The 27,453-nt window shown below is 47.0% G+C and overlaps 1 protein-coding gene across 1 annotated transcript; it reads left to right on the top strand.

Moving 5' to 3' along the window:
* The first annotated feature begins 422 nt into the window (after positions 1–422).
* On the top strand, positions 423–25,920 carry LOC127382471 (alpha-2-macroglobulin-like protein 1). Its single transcript, XM_051614156.1, has 34 exons — positions 423–481; positions 1,267–1,450; positions 4,190–4,352; positions 4,902–4,954; positions 6,983–7,003; positions 7,503–7,662; positions 8,536–8,620; positions 9,922–10,033; positions 11,062–11,176; positions 11,388–11,497; positions 11,986–12,153; positions 13,303–13,408; positions 13,617–13,762; positions 14,033–14,182; positions 14,424–14,576; positions 15,594–15,678; positions 16,397–16,511; positions 17,172–17,397; positions 17,527–17,653; positions 18,189–18,310; positions 18,794–18,848; positions 19,422–19,505; positions 20,546–20,722; positions 20,853–20,934; positions 21,608–21,764; positions 21,998–22,072; positions 22,883–23,045; positions 23,387–23,601; positions 23,740–23,955; positions 24,060–24,184; positions 24,473–24,563; positions 25,275–25,343; positions 25,653–25,755; positions 25,880–25,920. The coding sequence occupies exons 1-34, from the start codon at positions 423–425 to the stop codon at positions 25,918–25,920; spliced, it is 4,113 nt and encodes a 1,370-aa protein (XP_051470116.1).
* The last annotated feature ends 1,533 nt before the right edge of the window (positions 25,921–27,453 follow it).

The following is a 27,453-nucleotide window of genomic DNA, read 5'->3' as shown; positions in this document are numbered from 1 at the left end:
TCCAGCTGAGTCCACATGCCAAAGGGTCATGGGACAATCCAGCTGGAGACTAGACAATGGGACTGGGGCTGCAACTGGCACAGGGACCAGGGTCAATGCAGTGAACAGGAAACAGGCTGCAAAATAAAAAGCCAGTTTTTCTGAATCGTGTTGCTCCATCCACAGGGGAGTAGGAAAGCAGGTAAGTTGGAGTCCTGAAATACTTGGATTGGCTGGGGCATGTCCTTAGTGGTACAACCCTGTATTATAAACACAGGTGTGAGGCAGAAGGAAGGAAACTTCGAGGCTTCTTGTCCACCTCCTGGGACAAACGGCAACAACAGCAGGTGGTCTGGAGACTTTGGAAAGGGAGAAGGTGCACTGTATCTTTTCTCCTAACTGTCCTCCAGAGGAATCAACCTGTCTAGGGGTCTCCTGTGAAAATGCGGACTCCCTTCCTCCTGAGTTGCCTGCTCTATACCCTGGGGATAGTGGCACAACCGTAAGTGTAACTTAAAAATTTGGTGATGGATAGTTGTGATGCTGACAGAGGGGGTCAGGATAGCAGGGAGAGAGTGTGGGGCCCTGTAAGTTGTCATCTGGGAGAGAGAGGCATGGGGTGGTATGCAGCATGCCACAAGCCTTATTCTGAACACGGGTTTCTTCTGGAGGTGGGAAACGCTCTAGTGGATATTGCTGCAATACAAGAACTAGGTGAGGATTGGTGGTGGGAAGAAGAAGAATGAGGGTCTGCAGTCTTAGGCAGGCTGAAGGGAAAGGTGTAGGATAAAGTGAAGGGCAAATGAAAAGGGCTATATGGCTGGAAATGATTAAGCAGTAACCAATCTGCTGCCCAGGTAGTTGAGGAGCCACCTCAAAGCAAGGAAGTTGAATCCTTTTCTGTGGAGAAGCTCGACTCGTGTTTTCCAGGTATACTGGCAGCACCTAAGAATGGATCACTTTGCAGAAGCAAAGATGGTGTTTACCTTTTGTAGAGTTTCTCTGCACTGTTGTAGTATCCTTTGAAGCCATATACACACCAGTGTGACCTGAGGTCACCCGAAAGCATTTTGCTTGTCTTCATCTGAAATTAACTATATATCTTCCATTACCCCTGTGAGAAGTTCACACTTTCATTGCTAATCTGTCCCTCTCACTCCATCAGAGCAGCACCGCTGGCCCCCAGAGAGGTGGTAAACCACTCTGCTTCCTCAGCGGATAGAGTATTAGTGCTAAGAGTGGGTGAGACTACTCCCAGGAAATGATGTCTTTTTTTCCCCACTACAGGAGGTACCTGATCATCATTCCAGCTGCACTGCCCTACCCCTCTTTTCAGAGGGTGTGCTTGGACCTCCGTGGGGTGAAGAAGCCTATCAGTGTGGCCTTAACTCTGGTGCATCCATCTGGCAACCTCAGCCTCTACCGCAAGGTTGTCCGGAACAACTGGGTATTTGAGTGCTCCAAATTTCAGGTTAGGAACACTCTTGACAGGGACCTCCCAGCATGCTCTTTTGACTCATGACTCCTCTCATCAGAGAAACAGAGAATATGGATGGTGGGAGGAAAGAGAGCATGGAAAGGAGTGAATGCAAAGTCAGGGAGAGTGTTTAGTGGGAGCCTGGTGTTCTTGTTCCCTGCCTTTGTCTGTCTGCTGGTTATCTCACAATTCACCCTGGCCAGGCAGTCCAAGGAAGGCTGCCTGGCCAGGAATGAAAGGACTGAGGAGGCCTAGAAACACTCAGATGGTAGCTGTACAGCTCATTCTTCCCTCCAAGAAGGAAGCTGTCAAGCTCCAAGAAGGCCTGTCACAGGGTGCTGTTTCTGAATCGTGATGCAGGAGTAGCCAAACTATTAATCTCAGACAGCCTTCCATCATGTCTGCTTCCTTCCTCGCTTCTCTTTAAGGCTGGAAAGTGTGCTGGAGGACTAGGAAAGACATAGGATGATGTGCACACGAGCTCAGCACAAGTCTCTTTGATTTGTCAAGCTCATGAACTTTTTTTCTTGGTTTGCAACTGATGAGTATAAGTGGATTTCATCCTCCATGACCCACACACTCTAGGAAAGAGAATTCTCATCAACATAGACCTTTTAATTATTTAGGTTAAATCTCCTCTATCATATCACAGAATCATAAAATGGTTTGGGTGGGAAGGGACCTTGAAGATCATCTATTTCCATCGCCCCTGCATGGGCAGGGACACCTTCCACTACAGCAGGTTGTTCAGAGCCCCGACCAACCTGGCCTTGAACACTTACAGGGAGGTGGCATCTAGAACCTCCCCATTCTGGGGGAGGTTCCAGTGCCTCACTACCCTCACAGTAAAGAATTTCCTCCTAATATCTAACTTAAATTTACCCTCTTCCAGTTTAAAACCATTATCCCATGTCCTCTCACTACAAGCCCTTGTAAAAAGCCCCTCCCCAGCTTTCCTGTAGCCCCTTCAGGCACTGGAAGGCTGCTGTAAGGTTCCCTCAGAGCCTTCTCTTCTCCAGGCTGAACAGCCCCAACTCTCTCAGCCTGTCTTCATAGGAGAGGTGCTCCAGCCCTCTGATCAACTCCATGGTCCTCCTCTGGACTTGCTCCAAGAGCTCTATGTTCTTCCAGTGTTGGGGGCTCCAGAACTGGACACAGTACTCCAGGTAGGGTCTCACAAGTGTGGACTAGAATCATCCCCCTTGCCCTCCCGGCCATACTTCTTTTGATGTAGCCCAGGGCATGGTTGGCTTTCTGGGCTGCAGGTGTACACTGATGATTCATGTTGAGCTTTTCATTCACCAAAACCCCCAGGTCCTTCTCTATCTTTTCTCCACCCAACCTGTCTTTGTGCTTGGGGTTGCCCCAACACAGGTGCAAGTACCTTGCACTTGGCCTTGTTGAACTTTATGAGGTTAGCATGGGCCCACCTCTCAAGTCTGTCAAGGTCCTCCGGGATGGCTTCTCTTTCCTCCAGTGTGTCAACCACACCGCACAGCTTGGTGTCATCAGCAAACTTACTAAGGGTGGACTCGATCCCACTGTCAATGTCATTGACAAACAGCACCTGTCCCAGTACTGACCTCTGAGGAAAGCCACTCATCACTGGTTTCCATCTGCACATCGAGCTGTTGATCACTACTGTCTGAATGTGACCATCCAGCCAATTCCTTATCCACCGAATGTTCCATCCACCCAATCCATATCCTTCCAGTTTTGAGACCAGGATGTCATGCGGGACAGTGCCCAGTGCTTTGCACAAGTCCAGGTAGATCACATTAGTTGCTCTTCCCTTGGCCACTGATGCTGTGACCCCATTGTAAAAGGCCACCTAATTTCTCAGGTATGATTAGCCCTTGGTGAATCCATGTTAATTGCCTTCAGGAGGATCTGCTCCATGGTCTTGCCAGGCACAGAGGAGAGACTGACTGGCCTTCTTTCCTTCCATTTGTGAAAATAGGGGTTATGTTTCCCCTTTACTGAAGTACCCTCAGTGGGTACCAGGTTGTCATGACTTTTCAAATATGATGGAAAGCAGCATTGCTATTCCCACAGGAGCTGCAGGTGGATCTGTCAGGTCCCATGGACTCGTACACTTTCAGGTTACTTAGATGGTCTCAAACCTGCTCTTGTCCTGCAGTGGGCAGATCTTCCTTTTCCCATTCTCTGCCTCTGCCTTCTGTGACCTGGACGGTGTAGCCAGAACCCTTATCGATGAAGACTGAGGGAAAAAAAGTTCTTCAGTACCTCAGCCTTCTCCATATCCTGCATGACAAGATCTTGTTTCCTTTTGCAGAGGGCCCATGTTTTCCCTGTTCTGCCTCTTCTCACTGATGTACCTCTAGAAACCCTTCTTATTACCCTTGATGTCCCTGGCCAGGTATAACTCTATCTGGGCTTTAGCTTTCCTAACCTGATCCCTGGCTTCTCAAACAACTTCTTTGTATATTACTCCATGCAGGCTCTAACAGTGGCTCTGTGAAGGAGCAGGCACAATTTCTGTCCCTTTTCCTCCTGTCCAAGATCTGTCCCAAGTGCAAAGGCAATGTCCCCTGTGCTTCCATAGACATAGCCATCAGCCACTAAGGGGACGACCTGTGCTGGCCTTCAAAGTAAGATGGAGAAGAGGTTGGCTTCACAGTGCAGCAGGAGTGAGGAGAAGAGCACTACCCTGATGCCATCTTGTCCTTTCCTATTGCCTTCCAACCTGGTGGCTCCTCTTTTGTGTCATAGGTCCCCCAGCCTGCAGGCAACCAGGTGGTGGGCACTGTCCACCTGCGCATCTCCAATGGACACTACTTCAGTGCAAATGAAGAGAAGCAAGTCCTGATTCACAGGGCTGGCACAGGGACCTTCATCCAGATGGATAAACCCGTCTATAACCCAGGACAGACAGGTGAGTGTTGCATGGAGCACCCTGACATTTCCCCTACCTTTATGTGCCTGGACTTTGTTCCCCATTTCCCGTAAAAGGTGTTCTGAGTGCTTTGTGCTATGTGGCTTCCATGGGGACAGAAGGGGAAGCTATCTACTGCCTTCTGGAATGATATATCCCTGCACCATGTTTTTGGGAAGGGAGGCAAGGAATGGGTAGGTCTCACACATTCTTGGAAGAGGGATCAGACCTGAATGTGGTCTTCTTGGCCAGGGCCAGGTAGGACTGGTCTGCTTACACTGCAGATGAGAAAACATAATGCTAACACTGGGTATAGCCCATGGGAAAGACCCAAAATTGTGAGTCTGGCTACTGTGTTGCTGCCATACTTCTGGAGGGATGAGGTGCTGAACAGTTGTGCAAGGGGTGAAGGGGCTGCAGGGCAGATGTGGGGCTGCCAGCAGGGCTGTGTGGGGAGCTGGAATTTCAAGATCAGGTAAGCAGAGGGCCAGTCAGTCCCCAAATGCACTCCATGTGTGTTGTATGCTTTTCTCCATTTATTTTCTTCAGTGAAATTTCGGATTGTGACGCTGACTGAGGATTTTGCTCCTGTTAACAGCAAGGTAAAGCCTGTCTAAGTGGAGGGGAGGAAGTCTCCAGGCTCCCTCCATCAGGTCTGCCTCCTCTGCCACTCCTATGCGGTGGAGATCGAGACAGCCCAAATGTCTGCAGCAGCCAGGGTGGCCAATGCCAACCCTTTACTAAACAAAATGGCCTGTTTGCCCCTGGCTGTGCTGCTGCTGTCACAGGGTGGCTGCTGGCCTGTGGGAAGGTTGGCTTTGCTGGAGGTATCTGAGAAGTGTGCCTGTGCTTCCTGCTAGCTGAGGTAGCACAGGGCAGCCCCCAAGCTGTGTGCACTGCACTTCTCAAGAAAAAAACCCCAAACAACAGCAGAGATTCTGGGGACATCTGCGGGCTGCTGGCTATGGGCACAATCAGCATTACTCAGCCAGACCTGAAGCTCCCCTCCCACAGATCTGGAAAGCTCAGAACTTTGTGGAGTGTGTTGCACCTAAGAATGACAGGAGAGTCTGAAGAAAGCTGGGACACAGGTGCAAAATTTTAAGAACAATTAACTGATATGGGGAAGGATAGGCGTGAAGTGATCATAAAAGAGAGAAAACAGTATAAGCAAATTACAGTGATTTGCTGCTGGCAGCAGCTCTTTCTCCCCATGTCAAGGGAGCTGCCAGAGATTTGCATATGTACTAGCCAGGAAACTGCCAGACTAGCATCTTTCCACGGTAAGCAATTATACCTGTAGCCAGCAGCTGTAGCTATTTCACACTGTCCTCCAGCAATTTAAGGAGAGCCAACAAGAATTCATGCCATGACAGATAAATACTGAAGGGCAGATGTGAACAGAGAGGTGGCTTAAGTCCCTCTAGAATGAAATGAAGGGAGAGATCCTTCCAGCTCCTTTATTGTTGAATTAATTTCCTCTTTTGGGTGCTATTAGTGAGTGCCTAGGCCCACACAGTCCTTTCTCCTCCCAAGAGAGAAGTAGTATCTTTTGTATTAGTTATATAATAAAGTAAATAATGCATTTACTTCCATGCCTACAATTGGTTCATGGAGCTATTTTACCATAAATGTTTGATGTCCATGTGTGGGTATAATTAGCAGTATAACTGTTAATAATGTTGTGGTGTAAATTCAGAAGAGGTAGTGTTTAACCAAAGCTATTGTGAGGCTTCAGTGCACTGCAGCATTAAAGCTATAATATATAATTTGTATGTTAGATGGGCTGGAGATAACACAGGTCCTGTTGACCAGCTTGTTTTGTTTCAGCATTGACATTAAAATAAAGTTATTAAAATGGTTAACCTGCACATTTATTTATTTTTTTTGTTTCAGTGAGAACAGAGCTGTCTATGATAACTTGCATGAAAGTTTAGAGTGATGAATAATGAGAATTATATTTCGCCTTCTGTTTACAGACCAGTTACTCTCCCAAGCCCCTGTTCCTGCCTCCTTATGCTTTGAGGTCCCAAATAGCATGTCCTTCATGTCCTCCACTACTGCCTCCTGGCTGGTAGCTGCAGTAATATAAGAATAAACAGAGAATTAACAGGCTTGGAAGGGCTAAAGTATGTCCTTCTTTGTCTCTCCCTGTTACTGCCAGCTGCAATCAGCAGTAATTCATATCCCAATTGCACATTACCTCCTAGGCTAGGTTTTTTACAGGAAAATGTGGGGTGTATTCTTCCCATAGATGATGAAGTTTTGTTACAAAACTGACACATTCTAATATGTATGAACTTGGAATGATGGTATTTGTGAGTCTCGCTAATATTCTTCTTTTTATAGTACATTCTAGCTTCCACAGTAGTAGAGTATCTATCAAAGTACATCTTAAAAATTCAGGGTTCAAAAAGCAAATCTAAAGAATAGCAGAGATTTTTATGTTACATCTTTTCCTTAATATTTCAAAGCCATTCACCTGATTTCAGTGGGATCAAGTTCCTTATATTGTAGTATTTGGGACGGGCAGTGTTGTCATTGCACATGGGTGAGGTAGGTAAGAAAAGTTTATATGCTGATTGCTGTATCATACCAGTTTATGACATTGCTGTCTATTTACTTTGCAGTACTCCATGGTGGAAGTCCAGGTGGGTGTTTCTCTTCAGGTAATATGAGGAAAGGTACTTCAGTATGGAGAGTACCTAGGCTGATGTCTTACTGAGTTAAGTTGCTTTTCTTTTTGGTCTGTGTATGCACATGCATGCACATGCTCTCTCCACATGTTCTTACCAAGCATTGATGATGCAAACGGTTCAGCTTCCATCCAGTTCTACATTCAGGAACAACAACCAGGCTTTAGCTAAATCTTACAGATCATCTTTGTGTAAGACTGAAGATTCTAAATGCTAGGACCTTTCATACCTTCTTTTTTGATGGCAGTACAGAGTAGAGTAACCCTGAGTGGGCTGAGTTCACCCCTGTTGGTGCTCCAGTACTCAGGTCACTTCAGCCCCATCTGGGGAAAAAAACCATCAAGGATCCTGTGAAAGCCTCTGAAATCTCTAACATGCCTTTGAATCCTGTGGGGTCTGGGTGGATAACAGCGTTTCTTAAAACTGCCTCTTCCTCCCTTTCTCTGGACTGCAGGATCCAAACCAAAACCGCATTGGCCGGTGGCTGGATGTGAGACCAAAACAGGGCATTGCAGATCTCTCTTTCCAGTTAGCTCCCCAGCTCTCTCTGGGGACTTACACTATCAGTGTCATGAACCCAAAAGTGTCAAGTACCTTTAAGGTGGAGGAACAAGGTAAGATCAAGTATGGAGAACAAAGAATGGGATGGAAAAAGTTTGGTTCCATCTGTATAGTATTATATAGCCAAAGAATGTAAAATGAGATTTACTGTCCGAGAGCGGCGATTAAACACAAATCTAGAGTGGGCAATATCAGAAATTAAGACAAGGGGGTTTGTGCTGGAGATTTCTGGGGAAGATATCTGCTAACAGCTAGGCTGGCACAGAGTGAGAATACACTGAAGACCTCTGCTATATGTTGAAGGGTAAAAGGTTATTCTTTCTTTTTTTCTCCCTGTTTTCATTTGGCCCTTGCTTTTACCTCATGAACATGATCCTTCAGGTTCATGGGCCTTGAAGATGATCAGAGGGCTGGCTTGTGAAGGTTGGCTGATAGAGATGGGATTGTTCAGCCTGGAGAAGAGAAGGCTCCAGGGAGACCTTATAGCAGCCTTCCAGTACCTGAAGGGGCTACAGGAAAGCTGGAGAGGGACTTTTTACAAGGGCTTGTAGCAAGAGAACAAGGAGTAATAGATTAAAATCTGAAGAGGGGAGATTTAGATTTAACACTACAAGGAAATTCTCTGTGAGGGTGTTGACACTGGAACAGGCTGCCCAGCAAGGTTGTGGATGCCCCATCCCTAGAAATATTCAAGACCAGGTTGGATGGAGGTCTGAGCAACCTGGTCTAGTGGGACGTGTCTCTGCCCATGCAGAGGGGTTGGATCTAGATAATCTCTAAGGTCCCTTCCAACCTAAACCATTTCATGATTCTGTGAAATTATTCATGGGTCTCCAGCCTTACATGAACACACTCTTCCCTTTTGTGATTTCATGTCTAGGTAGTCTGTTGCCTTTGATGGAGTAACTCTGTGTTTTTTGTTCCAGTGTTGCAAAAGCCTGATGTTTTCTTTGAGGGACCAGCTCAGGTTTATGCTTCAGACAAAACTTTCGCCCTGCGTGTGTGTGGCAGGTAAGGAGGATACTCAGTGGAAAGGAAAGAGCTCATCAGAACAGTGTCTCTCCTTCCATATGTCTATCTCTTGAATCCATCAAGGAAAAGTGGCCCAAGAGGCACCAAACACAGTTGTTCCTTATGAGGATTCCCAAATAGTGCAAGACTCAAAGTGATGGGTTCTTCCTTGGGGAGACCATCCAGCTGTAGGGAGGCTTTTCCCAGGCAAGCAACACTGTGCTCTAGAAGCTGTGTATGTCTAGCTTTGAAAGGCCTTATATGAGGAAAAAAACATATCTGGTATGGGACTGATGTGCTGAGGTAAAGGAGCAGGAACTGGTGCTTCTTTAGAAGGTTATGCTGTTACTTCTCATTTTTGTTTCTGAACCTACTACCTTCTTTGACGCAGCAAGTAGGTTTCCCTAGTGATATAGTAATTAGAAAACCTGAGGAGATGAGGGTGTGAAGGAAGGCATGACCTCAGTATAAGGACAAAGGAGGAAGGAGAATGATCTGGAAAGCACTTGATAGAGTGATAAAGGGAGTGAGCTCATTTGTATTTGGAACTGGGTTGTTTGGAGACTTTTGTTGTCTCTTTCCTGTTAGCCTAACATAATTTCTAATTATTTGGGACATTTAAAATCAGACCATATGAAACTCTAGTAGAAAACAGTACAGGATGCTGCATCCCCATGATGGGTCATGGATGTCTTCCTGCTACTGGTACTGTCAGGATCTTTGCTCTGAAGGGAAAGCCAGAGAGGAGTCAAAACAACTAAATGCAGCAAGGCACGCAGGGGAAATGTGTGCACCAATAAGGGCACACTTCTGCTGTGCCTTGCAAAAAACAGCAGAGCAGGTCTGATGATGGGAACAAGAGTCCAGCTCATGAGGCAGGTCTGAGGTCACTCTGTAGCTCTATTAGTGGCATACCATGCTTTTGCTCTCTGCAGGGACATAGGTTTCTTCTGTTTTCAGACCTGAGTTCGTATCTCTACTGGCTGCTGCTCTGTGCTGCATAGAGACATCAGCTCAGCTCTCTGTGTCTGCTTGCAATTCCAGAACAGCAAAAACCCAGAAGTGGTAGAGCTTTGGAGAATGTGGATCCTTTCCTGTCTATGCTTTATTTCCACTTCTGTCACATGCAGGACTGTGCTATTGCCCTCCTCAAGTACACAATGTGCTATGTTTCCACTTATGCCTGCCTGCGTACCAGCTGCATAAAGATCTTAATCAGTAAGGCCACATGTGTGGAGCAATGTGCTCAGCAAAACACACCATGCCTCTGCACAGCAGCTCCTCTGGTGTTGTCCCTGCAGGTACAGCTATGGGAAAGCAGTGCAAGGGACCATGCGGGTGACCTTGTGCCAGAAGGCAAAGAGGCGTCTTCAAAATGCCAGCAAGGACATCTGTAGGGAATACAGTGGGCTGGTGAGTAAAGTCCTGGAAGATACTGGCTAGTGAGGGAGCATCATGCAGGACTATGTGTCAAGGCCTGAGTGAATGGAATGAACTGCTATGTAAGGATAGTTTGCCAACCTCTGTAATGTATGTGTAGACATAATTGGTTTTATTCAATGAATGCAATAGTTGCTGTCCAGACCAAATGAGAAGCCTTCACCTCCCCAAAAGTTCTTCATTGTAACTTTGCTTAATAATGACAGGGACTAGAAAAGAGGAATTTTACAGGAAGATTTAGGGTTCTGTTCTTTTCTGGAAAGAAATATAGGTGGCCAGAAATTCATGCAGTGTAAGAGATTGCAATTAATAAAACTTTCTCAGGTGCAGAATTACTGTGTTAAGGTGAACCTATCCTTGAGCTGCATAAGTACACTAATGTATGGTGGAGACGTCTAATTCCATAGCCACATCACACACTGGCTTTTAAACTTTATTTTCTCTGTTTGTTTAATATTTTTTCTTATTTTTTTAATATCTTGCATGTGTTTATATCTTTCTTATTACATCTTTCTGTTCCTAACAAAGTATTTCAAAGCTGGGCTCTTCCCTTGTTTGTATATGCTTAGAAGTGTTTCATGCTTTATGATTTGTCATTTTGATTTGTTATGTTAGTAGTAGTCTTCCAGCTCTGTAAATGATTTGTTACTTTTAATTTGCTTTTTGGTTCTGCAGTTCTTCTAGCTAGATCTGTTCACATACTTGTATAGTTGCTCTGTGATCCATTCAGTGCAGTTTTCAGTTTTCTACTGAAGTTGGAAAATTGGCCATCTTGTTCCACTGTGATGTGTGTTTTGCTTTATTTCTACAATATGAATTACACATATTCGTGCATATAAAATAGAAAATACAGCATTTAAAATGTTAACTATATCTATCTGTCTGAGTCTGCATTATTACTTGTTGCAGTCAACAGATATGACAGAATGACTAATACTGTGTGCTTCTGACTCCTTCCCTTTTCCTCAGACTCAGATAATACCTGCCACTTTCTATTGCAGACCATGAACAAGGGGTGCTTTACCCCTTCTGTAAGCATGTCAGACTTCAACCTGGCTCGCAGCGAGGCAGACAGCAAGCTCTACGCACAAGCCTCTCTCTTGGAGACGGGCACAGGTACCCACGGTGTCAGCAGAATTGGTGCTCTAAACTAAACTAGAGAAGTAGCTGCCACAGGAACAGCCTCCAAACCATGGAGGGTGCTGGTGTGGAAAAGGAAGTCTGAGACACTTTGGTGGGCATGGGAATAACAAAGTGAGATTAAACTAGGGTGCTGTAGTCACCTCTCGTATTGATATTGCTTGCCTTGCACTCTGTGTTCTGACAGGGGTGCAGATCAACACCTCCAGCCAAATCCTCATCTCCAGGATAGCAGCAAAGGCAGTGTTTGAGATGCCCAATACATATTACATCCCTGGAGTACCCTACAGGGGGAAGGTGATTTTTTCCATTGCTTTTTCCCATTTGCCAAGGAATTCGGTGTCTAGTAAATTTTGCTGACCTAGACCATTTTCTGCTCCTCAGACAGAGTACTTTACCTTGCAGTGTGTCATGTTACTTGACAGTGCATCTCCAGTTTCTGCATTTCAGATTCCCTGATGTGTTTACACGTCCAGCTTCTGCTGAGAGTGATGAGTGATGTTTAAGCAGGGATGCTCTGATGCAAGGGTGTCTCAGCTTTTGTCTAGGAGATGAGGTCCTCACAATCTAGTCACACACACCTTTTGGAACAGACAGTTTTTAATCACTCTCATTTTAGATTTAGATATGAAGCAGTTATAGGTCTCCTGTCTCCTTGAGGCCAGACTGATATTAATGCCAACTACACAAGGAGGTTCTATGTTTATCAGAGGGAGGAAGGTTTTAGGAATGACACTGGAAGAAATATCTGATTTGGCTTTTCTGCCTCACTCTGTTGTCACCAGATTAAACTTCAGGACCAGTATGGAAATGGTATGAAAAATAGAAAAGTTTATCTTATCATAAATTTCATGAGGCATCGCCTTATCAAAACATACATCACAGATGACAGCGGAATAGCATCATTCAACCTGGACACAACTGCCTGGAATAGTTCATCAGTCTCTTTGGAGGTAAATTCCACCTTTGCATACAGAGAAATGAGAATCTTTGAGCTCTGGTAGTGCTCTCCACTCCTGCCCTATAGCCCCTCAGCCAGCTCAGGCTTGGGCTCCCCACACAGCTCTGCCTGTGCAGAGCCAGCAGGAAGGTACCAAGCAACAGTCTTACCCAAACCAAGCAGATGATGTCCTAGCAAATCACTGAAGCATTAAACTCTTCATTTCTGTGTGTTTCTGGTCCCCCTCTTAGGGAAGGTTCACACTGGAGGATCTCACACACACCCCTCGAAAATCTGACTTCAGTTACATAAACGCTTACCATCACCTTCAGCCTTTCCATGTCACAACCAAGAGCTTCCTGGACATACACCCACTCACAGAAACACTGCCTTGTGGACTGAAGCAGAATGTCCAGGTGACCTTCATGCTCAGTCGGGATGATATGGGAGAAGACACCAGCCGTATAGGTTTTGGATATTACGTGAGTAAGAATAGTAGAGAACCTGGAGTGAAAGGCTACGCTGATGGGACCAGAGACCAGTGAAATGTTGAGGGTGTAATTTATATTGTTCCCAGAGCAATAACTGGAAAAAACTTGTTCTTGCAGAGGTGGGTGAACACTACAATCAGTAAAGCTCAGCCTGGACACAGTGTAATCCTGGTATGAGGGCCCCAGTCACCTCCATGGGTGGGAGGAGGCTTCTATCTTTGCAGCCTATCACTCCCTTAGCCTCCCTGAAGGCTGCATTGGGAAGTGTCTTGTGCAGAGTCTGCCATCAAACTCTTCTTCCTTTAAAACTGTACAGAGGATCACTTTTTTATTCTGGTTATCAAACAGCTACTTAGTGTAAATGTCTTTTGGTCTGCACTGGGGACCTGCCTATTAGAGGGAAAATACCTCAGCTGTCTTCCACTTATCTTCATTGAACCCATCACTCATCCATTGTCCTAACAGGACAGACCAGACCAGGATCTCATATGTTAAAACTTCTCCTCCTACACTGTGATGCCTGCAAATCTCCTGGACCTGAGGTGTGGAGTTGTATTGGACTCACAGGTTATTTCTGAGGTTGCTTAGGAGAGCAAGATGCACTTTGGTGAGTGTGACAATGCTCCAGTGGCAAACAGCAGTTTGCCTATCCTGTGTTCCTCCTCCTGCAGGTCACTGGGAAGACTGGAATTGTTGTCAGGGGGCAGAAGATTGTCCAGGTTGGGAAGCTGCACAGTAAGTCTGCAGCAGATGGAAAATGGGAAACAGTTGCGACTGGTGGGTTTCTAGGTCAGACAGTGATTGATGCCAGGGAGGATCTGTGGGAAGATGGGCCATATGACATCAGAGAATGGAGGAAGAGGGCAGACAGAGCAGCAGCAGGAATTGGTTTGATGTTGTGGGATAATAAAGCACAAAAAAGAAGGAGGGAAGAAGGTGATCTCAGTGGGGCTGTGATGAAAACTCTTTGCCTTTCCTTCCACAGTGTTGAAGGGATCCTTCTCTATCCCTTTGACCTTCACTGCTGACTTCACCCCATCACCTTCCTTGGTGGTGTATGCCATCTTCCCCAATGGAGGGGTAACAGCTGACAGCTTCCGTTTTGATGTTGCCTTGTGCTTTCAAAACCAGGTGAGACTCATTTCTGTGGCTGGGGGAGAGATAACAAGCAGGAGTTAGGAAGCTTGAGGGAAGGAGACCCTCAGATACATCAAAAAGAGACCTGGGGAGAAGAGAAGAAGGAGATGCCTGCATCACAGTGCCCAGGGACCAGGAAAGCTTTAGCAGTCCATAGCAGTGGCTTAGCAAGCAAAATTGCAGCTGGTCTTTGCCACTTGTCTGTCAGCCTCCTCATTCCTCTTTCTCTCTTTTCCTATTTTCTTTCCTGGTCTATTGCTCTAGGTCAAGGTAGGATTACCAACTAAAGAAGCTCAATCAGGATCAACAGTGCAGCTCCAGCTGCAAGCAGCCCCTGGATCTCTGTGTGCAGTACAGGCTGTGGATGAAAACATGTTCAATGCAAGGCTGGAGAGTGAGCTGACAAGCCAAATGGTGAGTGTTTGTGCAATGAGGCAAAAAACCAGGGGTGGCAGATGAGCTGGGGCAAGCAGGTAGGGGCTGTGGCATGGGGAGCCAGAGGGTAATGGATGAGGAGGTCTTTATGAAGAGAAGAAATTAGGGCATGCCTTGGCAGATGGGGAGGAAGAGATATGTAGGCTAGGGGAGGGTGGAGCAAAGCATCTGGAGGTATCTGTTCCTTGCCTGATTCTTCCCTGCCTGTGAGATTCTGTAGGTCTATGGTTTGTTCCCTGCTGCCTACCGACATGGATACCCTGCCCAAGTAGAAGAACATTCAGATCACTGTGTTCAGCCCCAGACCACATCAGATGTGCTACAAGGGAAACTGCAGCATTCCCTTCAGCCTGATATCTTTAACCTCTTCCGGGTAAATTACCTCGTGACTTTCCCCAGAGCTGTTGAAATTGTGAATGTCTGAAATATCTTTCTCCCCAGGCAGTCTGAGAAGGCCTCTTTAGCTGGGAATCCTACCTTGACCTAGAGCAACACACCAGGAAAGGAAATATGAAGTCTGAGAAGGCCTTGCCTTCTCCAGTTTGCCCTAACCTACCTGTGCCTCTTGAAGAGCTGTACAATCCCATGAGTATGAATGCCTGTATTCTCCTCAGATGTGGAAAGCAAGATTATGAGATCCTCAATGAGCAAACCCCAGCTTTTTGGGCTTGAGATTGAAGTCCTAGGCTGTGCACTGTTTGTCTACAGTATCAGAGAAAGAGAGACAGGGAGTGATCCCAAGCATTAGACTACAATTCACTGACATGTCTTAGTTGTTAGCCTGCTCTCTGGTGCTGTTTTAGGCTGTTCCTGGGCAGAACTTATGGCATCTTTAAGGCAGGTCTCCTCTGGAAAGGACTAGCCTTACACAGCATGGGCACAAGATAGGCCTTGGACCTGGGGATTAGACCCTGTCCTCATTTATTTAGCAACAAAGACATGTTCTAGGATGCTCTTTCACAGCATAGGGACATCTCTTGTGTTTGTGGACAGGCCCATTTCACAGCCCCAGGGACTGAATGGAGGATGTGCTCCCCATCACACCTCTATATACCTTCAGAGGGCAGATTCATCCAGTGTGCATGAGGGGACAGGACAGGATGCTGGCATCTCTCCTCTGTGCCCTTGCCACTGGAAATGCATTGAGAGGAGCAAGGCATCCCAATGTCCCCCAGAAGAGAGGTGGTGGTTTAGTGACCTCCTGAGGGAGAAGGACTTGGGGAGATTATGCCATGCCTCCCTCAGCACTGTGTCTGCTTGGGCCAGTGCTGCTCCTGGCTGCCTAAGTACCTGCCTGATGGTTTTCAGAGTAATTCTGGAGAGCAGTGGCCACTCTTCCCCACTCACAGATACTTTTCTGCCTCCCCTTCCCTCCTTCTTTCCCTGACAGAACATGGGGCTGAAAATCTTTTCAAACCTTGTAATCAAGAGGCTGTCTCAGTGCTTTCATCGGGTGGATAGGAAGCCGTCCATGGGTGAGCTGCATTTTCAGCCTCCTGGGACATGAGGTCAGCCAGATGGAAGAGTCCTCTGATTTCTGAGGTTTGCTGGTCATGAATATTGGCTCTAGCCAATGTCACTAGCTGGGTGTTCCCTGACATTAAAGGATGGTATTCCCTTTCCTGGCACAAACAAACCCAAGCATGGGCCAGGATCTGTTTCCCAGGGACTACCCCACAGGTTGTGCTGAGATGTGGCTTCTGTCCCCATCTATGGCTGCAGGCACAGTAATTTCCTTTCTCTGTGTCTCAGTTTGTGCTAGATAATCATACTAAGCTGGCTCACACGCCTGCCAATATTTAAACCATTGTTTGCAGACAACCGTGAGTTTTCTGCAGACAAGCAAACAGTATTGTTATTCACAGAATTAAAGAAGTGTTGGTTAAAATGGCTCTCTGAAGGTCTCTAGTCTCTTTAGCAACAACTCTGGGTCAGGTCAGCAAGTGACTTTGTCTAATCAAGCCTTGAAAAACTTGAAACCAGCTCACTGCAAGCTGGTTCTCCTGTTATCACTCTCTTTCCCTTCCTATTTCCCCTCTCCTACCAAGTCAGCCCACTCTGTCTTTCCCTCTGCCTGAGTCTTCCCATGTCTCTCTTGCTGCTTGCTTTGCCTCTTGCCACAGTGCTAGGCTGTCTATCATTGGCAGGGTTCACCTCTCCCGCTTCTTTGGGACTCCTTATTCTTTTTTTCAGGGTGGCCTTCTACAGATGACCGACGAATCACTAAGAAACAACCCCAATTTACAACCTATGGAAGACTTAATCACTATTTCCCTGAAACTTGGATCTGGAATATTTTCTCTGTTGGGTAGGTGATGCCAGAGTTTACAAATGGACAGAAGGATAATCCCTGTGTTATTGAGTCTTGTCTGACTTGCCTTTGCACAAAAGTCCAACTATAGGTTTAATGAGAAGTCTGCATGGGAATTTTGTGGCTCTTCCCTGCATTTGTAGTGTGTCAAACTGAAGGACTAGTAGACTTCAAGGAGCAGAACTGAAGTCGTCACAGGTTTACAGAAGAGCAATACACTTAAAGACCAAACCACCAAGTTCTGTCTCTTTTCACACATTGGTGTACACTCAGCTAACTCCTTAGTTTTGTGGGTGCACCAGCTAAATTTGTAGCCCTTGTTGTCACAGTGCTTAGATTAAGACTGATGAATCAGCAATGAGGAGGATATGGTGCTGCTGCTTTCTGGAACATCATGCTGTTGACTGAGTGTACAGAGCTGGAATGCTCAGGCCGTTTCTTGCTCAGGAGAAGTGCATAAAGTCATTACTGATGGCACTTAAGCAGGCACTTTATAGCTTTAGGGAACAAATTGCTGAGAGCTGCCTTGGTGTGAGCCACTGGAGCAGAAGTCATTGGTAACATAGCAGAGGCTGATTTGAGCACAACAGCCTTGAGCCCTTCCCATTGCAGTGGGGTGGGATGAATTTCTTCATGCAAGTTCTCTCTTCCTCTCAGCTCCAATGGCAGCAGGACTGTTTCTGTCACAGCACCTGCTGTTGCAACAGAGTGGAAAATTAAGACATTCTGCTTGGCTGGGAGGGGATTTGGCCTTGCCCCAGCCACGAGCTTCAGAACGGTCCAGCCCTTCTTTGTGGATGTGATGCTGCCATATTCTGTCATCCAAGGAGAGACCTTCATGCTGAAAGCTACTGTCTTCAACTACCTGCAGCAGTGCATACAGGTGTGTGCTTGTGCCACAGGTAACACAATGTAGGACAGACCTACCACACCTTCCAGTTCTAGAGCACATTGTGCTAAGCCATCTCTCCTGAGTTGCCTAGTCACTCTCCTGCATCTATCATTCCCTCAGATCCATGTGGCCCTGGATAAATCCTCAGACTTCCAGGTGGAGTCATGCCAGACCTGCAGGGACAAGGAGTGCCTGTGTGTAGAGGAGTCCAAGACCTTCACATGGAATGTGACAGCAGTCCAGCTGGGTAAGGCAGCAAAAATGTTAGCAGTGATGGGGAACCATAAACTGAAGTGAGAGGTCCAGAAAACCTGGCAGACCCTTGCCTCCTCTGGATCCTAAAGTCTGTTCTTAGTAGTTCAAGCATGCAACCCATCATGTCTGCTTTCCTTCTCTCTTCTCAGCCTCATCGGAGGGGGCAAAAACTGAATAGGTGGCATGGAGAACTCTTGAAGACAGCGGGTGGGGGAATCTTGTATCACTGGAGCTCTGCTTCACATGGAATGGGAAAGGGACTCTGGGGTCCAAGGGGCTGCTGGACCTTGTGTTGTTATATTCCTGTGTAGTGCAATGAAGTCACTGTTGGTGGGGCACTACCTAGTTCTGTCATGCTTAGGGTGTCTGAACAAGCCATTAGTGCTGGCTGGCTCACCTTTACTGGCAAACTGCTAAGACTGGGAAGATCAGTCACCCAAAGCATCTCAGACCACTATCAGTTAAAGCAAATTTACTTCATTTGGTCACAGGTAGAAGAAACAGCCTCTGTTAAATTTATTTGCTAGGGACTCTGGATATCACACTGAGGGCAGAGGTACTGGACAGCACGCCACGGTGTGGGAGCAGGAAGCCCTTGCCAGCTACCATGAGAAAGAGGAATATGCTGGTCAAACACTTGCTGGTCCGGGTGAGTATGAGAGCAGGCTGGTTTCTCTCTCTGAGTATCCCTGCCTCTGGGGGAGAGGAAGCTGAGCTGGGTTAAATGGTTTTCCCTCCTCATTTATTGGCCAGTATTAGCATACCAAGGCTGTGTCTCAGCTTGCTTTGTTCTTCTCAGGACCTAGCCAAACCTGTTCCCTTACTGCAGTGCTCTTTCTTGAGCTGCATTCATACACCATATCTGTGTTTCTCCTTTCCCTGCTCAATCATCCATTGTATGTGAGCTTTTGTATTTGCTCACTGACCAGAGTGCCCCATCCCTCACCTTGCTCTTGCTCTCTTGAGCAGTTAAGCAGGCAGCTGCAGTGCCCACCTGGAAAAGGTGAGGAGGATGGAGTCCGTGATGGCCTGAGGACTAACCACTGAATTAAGACCTGAACTTGCTCTGAAATTTTGCTGCTTTGGGGGAATTTTGTGTGTAATCTTGTTTCTCACGTTCCTGCCCTGGCAGCCAGAAGGTGTCTTAGTGGAGAAATCTTACAGCTCCCTTCTGTGCCCAAGAGGAGGTATGTGGACAGCCTGAATGGGTGCTGCAGCCTGAAATAGCTAGATTTGAGAGTAGGACTAAACTGTGGAACATCTGATGGAAGAATGTTTTCAAAATATTTTTCCTATTAGACAGGAAAGAACAAGAAATATTACTTCCACGTGTGTTGTCCTACTGAATTTGCCACATAGGTGGCAAAATCCTGCTCTGTAGTCTCCTCCCATACTGCTGCCCAGAGGCATTCTTGGGGCTTGATTGTCACCAGTGAGGGCTCCAGTCCTCCCACCCTGTCCCTGCAGCATTATAAGTCTCTCCAGGATGTCCTGCTGCTGAGTGATGACCAGCTGTGATTCTTGTGAAACTTGTGGATTGTAGTCAATTGAGTTGTGAAGCTTGGTAAGCCTCACCACTCTTTTAATCAGAGAAACTTCCAGAAAATGAAGCTTGGTGTAATGAGTAGGACAGACTGTAGGGAGCAGTATGTCTCAGCAGGAAGTAGGCAGTGTCCCATTCGTCTGTGTCAGTCTTTTCTTTCTGCTTAGATGCATTTGGGTTGATTTTTAAGACTACATCTTTATCCTGTTGTCATCAGGAAACAGGGCTGAAGAACCTGTGTCCCTTCACCTCCCTGACAATGTAGTGAAGGGATCTGCTAGAGCTTCCATTTCCATCTCAGGTAAGTGATTTCTCTTGTGGGCTTATTGACTGCTGTTACAGAGGAGCAACGCTTAAGTTGGCAGTGGTATCAGGGGATGCATTTGACATGAAACTGCTTGAAAGAGAGGATGCTGTGTTTCTATTCTCTGCAGTTTGCCAAGACCAAGCTTTCAGATTTCTGGATTCATTCTTAGGATTTCATGGGAAAAGTAATCTGCAGAGGAGAATAATCCTTATTTTTCTAGCTAAGGCTTAGGACCAGAGACTCTAGGTCATTATTATTTACTGGGGCTTTGAGATCTTGGTTAGTTCCATGTAGGTGCAATCAGCAAAGCTCATACCCATTTTGTCTCCCTGCTAAGTTTGCTGCTACAGCAGAAACTCCTGGAGAGAATAAATCCTCCTTGGCATTGCTAAGTTGCAAAAGAGCAGTTTGGAGAGACTACTGGGACCACACATGCCTGCCATTCAATACACTTCTTTGTGTTGGCCCCCAGGCCAGAATTGGTATGAAGTAGGGCCTGGCATAAATAATCATGTATATTAAGCAACAAAGCCCCAAAGGAGGAAACCAAATACAAGGCTTTTCTGGCTGCCTGGAGGACATATGAACACCTTCACACCATCTGACCAGCTGACATACTGACATCTTGATGCTTGACATATGGCCAGGTAGAGCAGGCCTGGCTAGAGACCAGAAGCATCTCAACCTTTCCCTAAGTGCTTTTATATTTTCTGCATGACACACACTGAATGATGGCAGCTCTGCTCATGGCCTCTTAGTAGTACTTGTTATGGTTGGAGCCCTTCAGACTGCAAAAGCTAATAATGAGGGAAAGTTCCCCAGCTACTCCATAGTGTGGTCCCCCTGCATCATAATGCCAGACTAGGAAGAGGCAAAACAGTCAGTACTCTCTGTCCTGCAGTCTGTTGTTTGCTCCTCTTTCCTTCTCTCTCCAGTGTTTTGCTCCTGTGCTGAGGTGAAGTGCTATTATCCACTGCCTGGCTGAGAAGCATGTAAAATCACACACTTGTTTTGTTTCTTACACCCATGTGTAGGTGACCTCATGGGGCAGGCACTGCAGAACCTAGACCACCTAGTGCAGATGCCCCATGGCTGTGGGGAGCAGAACATGGTGTTGTTTGCCCCCATTGTCTATGTGCTGCAATACCTGGAGAAGACGAGGCAGCTGACCCCTGAGATCAAGGAGAGGGCATCAGGATTCCTGCGCAATGGCAAGTACAACAGACACACCTTGCTCTTCGGCCTTCTCCTGTGTTCAACCTACCAAAACTGCCCTTGCCCTGTCAGTGCTGGCCCGTCTGTGTTACTGTGCTGTATTAGTCACTGTTCCCATCTCCACAGGGTACCAGATGCAGCTTCTTTATAGGCACAGAGATGGGTCCTACAGTGTCTTTGGGCAGCAGGATGGGGAAGGGAGCACTTGGTAAGCACTGCAAATATCTCTCACTCCTAATTTTTCCCATCTGGAAAAACATGGGTGTTCCTTCTTTTGGATGGAGACCCCAGGAGTTCTCTGGTGGGGAAAAAGATTGAAGGGTTTTGAGCCACTTGAAAAAGCAGTGAGATGGGGCAGCAGAGTTTCTGGGACAGTGGAATACCAATGATGTGGTCCCAAAGGGTAGAAGGTCCCTTTTTGTCTCCATGACCCTGCTGTTGCTCCACAGACATGATAAGCTACTGCTTCTGGTGTCCCAGTAGCCAAGAGGAGTACATACTGACTGGAGTTAGATCAGGAAGAACAAAAATTTCTCCCCCCCAGGGAGGGCATCGCTTAAGAGAGTTTGAAAGATCTGCATTGGCCAAGCATGACCCTGTGGTGTCTGGGCTTGGAGAAATGTAGAAAGGAAAAGAGGAAGAAAATGGATAATTTAAGACTGTCTCTAGGTATTTGGGGGAAGTTAAAAGCAATGAGTAAAGGTAGTAGGGCTAAGAAGTTTTTCACCTGTGAAATGACTGGGTAAAGCAGTAGTACGTGAGGAGTACATTTGTGGAGTCACCCCAATATGTCAGTATTAATTTCAGGGATAAGCAGCAATTGACTTTCTCTTTGTTGTTTTTTTTTTTGTTTCTCCTCTCATGACTCATCCTTTTCCTAGGCTGACAGCTTTTGTAGTCAAGAGTCTTGGCCAAGCCAGAAAATACATCTATGTAGATGACAAGAATGTCCAGGATGCCCTACGCTGGCTAGAGCAAAACCAGCTCTCCAGTGGCTGCTTTGCCACCAAAGGCAGCCTCTTTCATCCCTTCTTAAAGGTAAATAGGGCCAAGCCAAGAGGCATAGCTGGGAATGGCTGAACAGATGTGGCAGCAAAAGATTGTGGGATCCCAGGGGCTCCTGGAAAGTCACTCCTGCAACCCATGCAACCAGCCTTAAAGAGAGCAGGGTATAGGATGGGGAACACAAACAGAATGTTTTTCCTTCTGGGGAGTCACTGCCTGTGCCCTCCAACCACCAGATAGGAGTGAAAGGTACATTCTCTTCACAGGGCAGTGCGGATGATGAGATCACCCTGGGGGCGTACGTCGCTGCAGCACTGCTGGAGCTCGGCCAGCCGCTGAAGGTGAGCATGCTCCTGCTCCGTCCCCCTCTCCTCCATGCTCCTACGCCTGGGCACGCTACAGAGATACATCAACTTGAAATGCTGCCATTCTCCAGGCTAGGAACAAGTAGGGGGCTGCTGGGAAGGAGTCAGTGTTTGGGCAGACTGTGAATCACAGAATCATCACAGTTGGAAAAGACTTCTAAGATCACCTAGTCCAGGGCAGGGTGGAAGGGAGCAACCCAACCACCTGAACAAACAATAACAAAAAAGGCCCCACAAATACACCCCCCACAAAACCAACAAGACGTGACCTACAAAAAACCCACCATGCTCACTAGAGCATGTCCTGAAATGCTACATCTACAGGTTTCTTGAATACCTCCAGAAATGGTGACTCCTGGGCAGCCTGTTCCAGTGCCTGACTACTCTTTCAGTAAAGAAATTCTTCCTAATATCTAGTCTAAACCTCCCCTGGTGCAACTTCAGGCCTCTGGTCCTATCGTTATTCACCAGGCAGAAGAAGACAACACCCACCTGACTTCAACCCCCTTTCAGGTAGTTGTAGAGAGCAATAGGTGTCCCCTCAGCCTCCTGAGGTCATTCCTCAGAAGAAATGGTGCTTTAAAACTGGCATGATGTGATAATGTTTGGTCATTATGGCTCACAGAGCACACTGGGGGCTGCTATGCCTGTATTCTCGAGAATGTGCAATTTAATAGGTTTCTCTGAAACTACACCAGGAAGACATAGTCTGGCTCCCTGGAATGAGCTGTGCTGCCCTGTTTTGCCTCTGTCGAAGTTGGCCATATGTCTCCTCTTACAACACAGGGCAAGCTGATGCAGAATACCCTCCGTTGCCTGCAGCAGGCTGTTCACAACGTCACCGACATCTACACAGAAGCCATGCTGGCCTATGCCTTTGCCCTGGCTGGGGACTATGAGACAACCCAGGAACTGCTATACAAACTGGAGGAACAGGCCATCAAATCAGGTGCTGACTGCTGGCTGAGATAATGCTTTTTGTTCCCCTGCTCGGGTCTGGAGTAATGTATGCTCCACTACAGTGGTTAAAAATTACATACGTATTTGTATATAGTCCTTATATTTGAAAAAGTTTCCTCAGCCTGGAGGATTTCAAATCCTCTTGAAGGAAGAGGTAGGAATCTGTGGGCTGAGACCAGATGAAGCTCTAGAGAAAAAGCTGAAGAAAGAAATCTTGGCCTGAGTACAGGGAATGAACTCCAGGAGCCCTGAATGCGCTCAGGTTTGTTTCGTGTGACCCCCTACATATATCCTTTCCAGATAGTCTTCATGCTGCTTCTCCTTCTGCAGGAGGACAAATCCACTGGAGCCCCAAGCCAAGTTCTCCGGCTTCCACAGACTTTTGGCCTGATAGTCAGTCAATGGACATAGAGTTGACAGCCTATGTACTCCTGACATACCTGTCTAAGCCAAAGGTTCATGCAGGTGACATGATAACTGCAGCTGGTATTGTGGCATGGCTGACCCGCCAGCAGAATGCCTATGGAGGATTTGCCTCCACCCAGGTAACAAGTAGCTCCCTGCAGTTTGATGTACTTTTGCACCTGAAGTTGGCAGGGCGAGTCCTCTTGAGGTCGTCTTGCTCCAAGTCAGCTTCACTAGATTTGATTCTCTCAGAGGGGTGACTGTCTGTTCCTCTCTAGGACACAGTTGTTGCCTTGCAAGCCTTAGCAAAATATGCAGCAAGGACATTCAGCACATCAGGCCAGGCGCTTGTGAGGGTGAAGTCCCAGAGGGGCTTTGGGAAGGCTTTCCAAGTCAACCATCAGAAGCGGCTGCTGGTGCAGCAGGCAGCACTGACAGAGGTCCCCGGGCAGTTCCTGGTTCAGGTCCATGGCAGCAGTTGCATCCTTGCTCAGGTGAGGTGGTGGGACAGTGTGGGAGAAAGAAGAGGTGGAGGACTCTGCTTCTTCTCCCTGCATGATGTCGTGTCTGGCCAGCCTTCTCCACTCCGACCCTGTAGATGGTGCTGAGGTACCACGAGCCTCCTGCACAGGCTGCTGTAACCTTCACTCTTCGTGTCAACACAGAACTGACCAACTGTAGCCAGGCCAATGCACGTGTCCTCACTGTCCACATACTTACCAGGTGACCCCAAGGGTTGATCCCTCTTCCAGAAAGACCAAATGTACCTGGGGACTGCAGCTGGGAAAGCCTTAGGGCTGCAATGGAGGGACCCAGCACTTGGGGCACACTGGATAGAGGGTGAAGGTGGAAGGGGTGGGGAAGGAAGGTGTTGGCTACTTCCTGCAAGAGGGAGCAGTCGCTGCTGTGTCACCTGTTCCAGATGGGCTACCTGGCTCAGGGTCCTCCACACAGGGTTGGGTGGTGGAGGGAAGAGGGCTGGAAGGGCCCCTCTGACTGTTTCTCCTTCAGCTACATCGGGAGCAGAGTCACATCCAACATGGTGATCATGGAGGTCTCCCTGTTGTCTGGGTTCGTCCTGGCTCCCAGATCCAGGATGTTGGTAAGGACTTTAAAATAAAACAGGAAAGGAGGTGAATGGGTTCGTGTGCTTGCTTCTATTGGAAAGTGTTCACTTCAGGCCATGAGGTAATTAAAACTGCAGGAGCCCTTTGCTGTTTTAATTCAACCAAAATCTTTCATTTTCATATAGACCTCACAAGGGTTGGCTACAGGAGATCAGCAGTGGCTCAGCTTCTCCCTTTGACACTATTCTACTTTGGGCCAGGAACCAAATGTGCTGCTGCATGTGCTAAACACCAGGATTTGCTTGCCAGATACACTAGGACAAGATTTTACAGAGAGACTCTTTCTTGCAATTGTTTATTTATTTTATTTTCCCCCCCCAGCTATAAAACCAAAAGATGAATTATTTTCACAGGCTCCAGATAGATCTTTAAGAGCAGTCTAGCAGTTGGTGAGATGGGGTAAAAAAAATCTTTACTGGTGCCTGCTGACCAACACATCAGTCCTCTGTACTACCCACATGGCCTTTTGTCCCTGGAGAGGGAGATTCCTCTAACTGAGTAGGAACAGCACAGTTCATCCCCAAGATGCTCACAAGGGATGTCCAGGAGGGATTACCAAAGACAGAACCCTTATGTGTGAGAAAGACACAGTTTATAGAGTCCAGCCCCACACAATTTCTTCAATAGGCCGGAAGCCCTAAGGAAAGTGCTCACAAATTTCCTTGTGCTATTGTTTCCTGTCCCAGCTGGAGCGCCAACCCATCATTAAGAAAACAGAAGTGATAGCTGATACAGTCTTAATTTATCTGGAGAAGGTAGGTGGGAACAAAAACATTTGGTTTGGCAATGCAAGAGCAAGAAGCCAGAGGACGAGGAGCTGTGAGAAGCCCAAGGCTGCACTAGGTGTGGGGAAAAAGCAGTGGTAGGAATGTGGGAAGAGGAATCTTGACCAATTTTGTTGTCATTGGTTTAGAATTTGCTATTCCTCACACATACTCCATTTCTAAAATCCAGAATCTCTAATGGATTAGAGAGATTTAGTGCAGGAAAATATTCAAGCTAGGGAAGATGAAGATGCAACGACTTTTTTTTCTCCTCTTCCTTGCTAATTTCACCCTCACAAGCTCAACGATGAATCTCAGAACTTCATTCTGCAACTGGAAGAACTAATTCAGATGAAGTACCTGAAACCAGCCATCATCAAAGTCTACGATTACTACCAGCCAGGTGGGTTACAGATTCCCTCCTATTCTGGGACTGGGACCTGGGTTCCTAATACTCTGGCTGGGAAGAGATGTCATCCACTCTCTTTGCATGCGTGTGTAATCGACTTCCTCATTTCCTTTTGCAGAGGAGCGAGCCTTGGCTGACTACAGTGCTGTCTGTAGTTGAGGTAGGCAGTAAGTCCCCGTGTGACACAGAGTGGCATCAAGAAACAATGGGTCAAGGGTGGGAGAGGCAACGCAAACAATCAAAGATGGGAAGGAGGATGATAAGCAATGGGGAATGTATATCTAGCTAGAAAGAGCAATGGGCAGTTGCCAGTGGCTAGTTATGTGGAGCTAGGATAGGGGCACTTTTTTGCAGCAAGGGAGGCAGCTGTGATTGAAGGTGGAGACTCTCACAGTGAGAGTCAGGAAGGGAAAGCTGAGCATCTTGGGAGTGAGAATGCAGAGCTATAGCAGCCTGTGCTAACAAGAGCTCTCAGACCTGGAAATGGCTCCATTCCCTCTACTCTACTATATTTGTTGCAGTGTAGGAAAGAGAGATTCAGGCAGACAAAGGAGCAAGCTGAAGCTGGGAAGATGTACTTATTTTGTCTTTGGGGGTACCATATCCAGCTGCCAGAAGGGGTATGTCTTTTTAGTAACCTGAAGCCAGAACAGGTCTGAAGAATCTGTTAGAAGGATAAGACAGAATCTTTAAATGGTACATGCTGCATCCTGACAGCATCCCACAGAGAGAGTGCTGCCTAGGGAGCCACCTCCACTACTAGCCAAGAGAAGGCATCTTCCATAGCTTGATGATAACCACAGAGGAATGGATCATGCCCTCCTTGTTTTTCTTACCTTCTGTCCCCACAATCACATATGGTTCCTCAGAAAGAGGTGAAGGAGCTCCAAGACTCATGATAAAGGAGAGGAAGTGGCACAGCAGGACTCCTGCCTTTGCCCAATATTTCAAGTTAGGCACTGAATGGAAGTAAGTGCCCCAGCTGGGACATAGCCCGCGTTAAAGTTGAGCCCATGTGGTACTGTGCCTGAGCAGATGGACTGAGAGATCATAACAGTCCAGCAGTTGTGCATGCATTGTGAGGGTCTGCTTGGGGTTGGGGAGTCACATATCTGGTACACACCTGGGAATAGTAATTAAAATAAGCATGATCCCTGCCCTTGCCACCATTGTGCCACTTGTTGATGAACACCAGGCTTAGCCCATGGAGACACCATTTCTGCCATTGCAAATGTACAAGCCTTCTAGCTTCTCTACTGCTCCCTCCTCATGCTTCCCATGGTTTCTCTTAATACCTCCTGCAGTAGGATTCAGGCAGCTTTGGAGTACAAGATGCCTGTACTCCAATGTGTGTGACAGCTGTATCTCCTATGTACTTCCTCCAGGCTCCTCTGCTATCAGCTTTTCTTTAAAGCAGTCTTGACATAGTAATGCAGTGCCTTGAGATTAGCTCCTCACCCCGCCTCAGCAGTACAGCTTTGCCAGTGGTTCTTGATAAAGGTCTCTAAATGCAACTGTTGGCCAAAGGAACTGTCAAACATATCCCAGCTGTCCCTTGCCTTCAGCTCAAGTTTGTGCAATGATTGCCTCCCCCAGGTACCAATGCTGCCCTGCTCTACCTCCTCATGTGCAAGTCTGCTACTGGAGGGGCAGGGTTTTGCACTGTACATGTACATGCAAGACAGAGGTGAA

The sequence above is a fragment of the Apus apus genome, chromosome 1 (genome assembly GCF_020740795.1).
Source record: "Apus apus isolate bApuApu2 chromosome 1, bApuApu2.pri.cur, whole genome shotgun sequence".
NCBI lineage: Eukaryota > Metazoa > Chordata > Aves > Apodiformes > Apodidae > Apus > Apus apus.
This window is presented reverse-complemented; position numbering and strand designations above follow the sequence as displayed.

Bases quoted from the DNA above. Each gene is read 5' to 3' on its own strand.
- LOC127382471 (XM_051614156.1), top strand. From the start codon at position 423: ATGCGGACTCCCTTCCTCCTGAGTTGCCTGCTCTATACCCTGGGGATA. The intron at 18,311-18,793 runs GTGAGTATGAGA...CTGCCCTGGCAG, and splicing joins TCAAACACTTGCTGGTCCGG to CCAGAAGGTGTCTTAGTGGA. The intron at 20,723-20,852 runs GCAAGTACAACA...CCATCTCCACAG, and splicing joins ATCAGGATTCCTGCGCAATG to GGTACCAGATGCAGCTTCTT.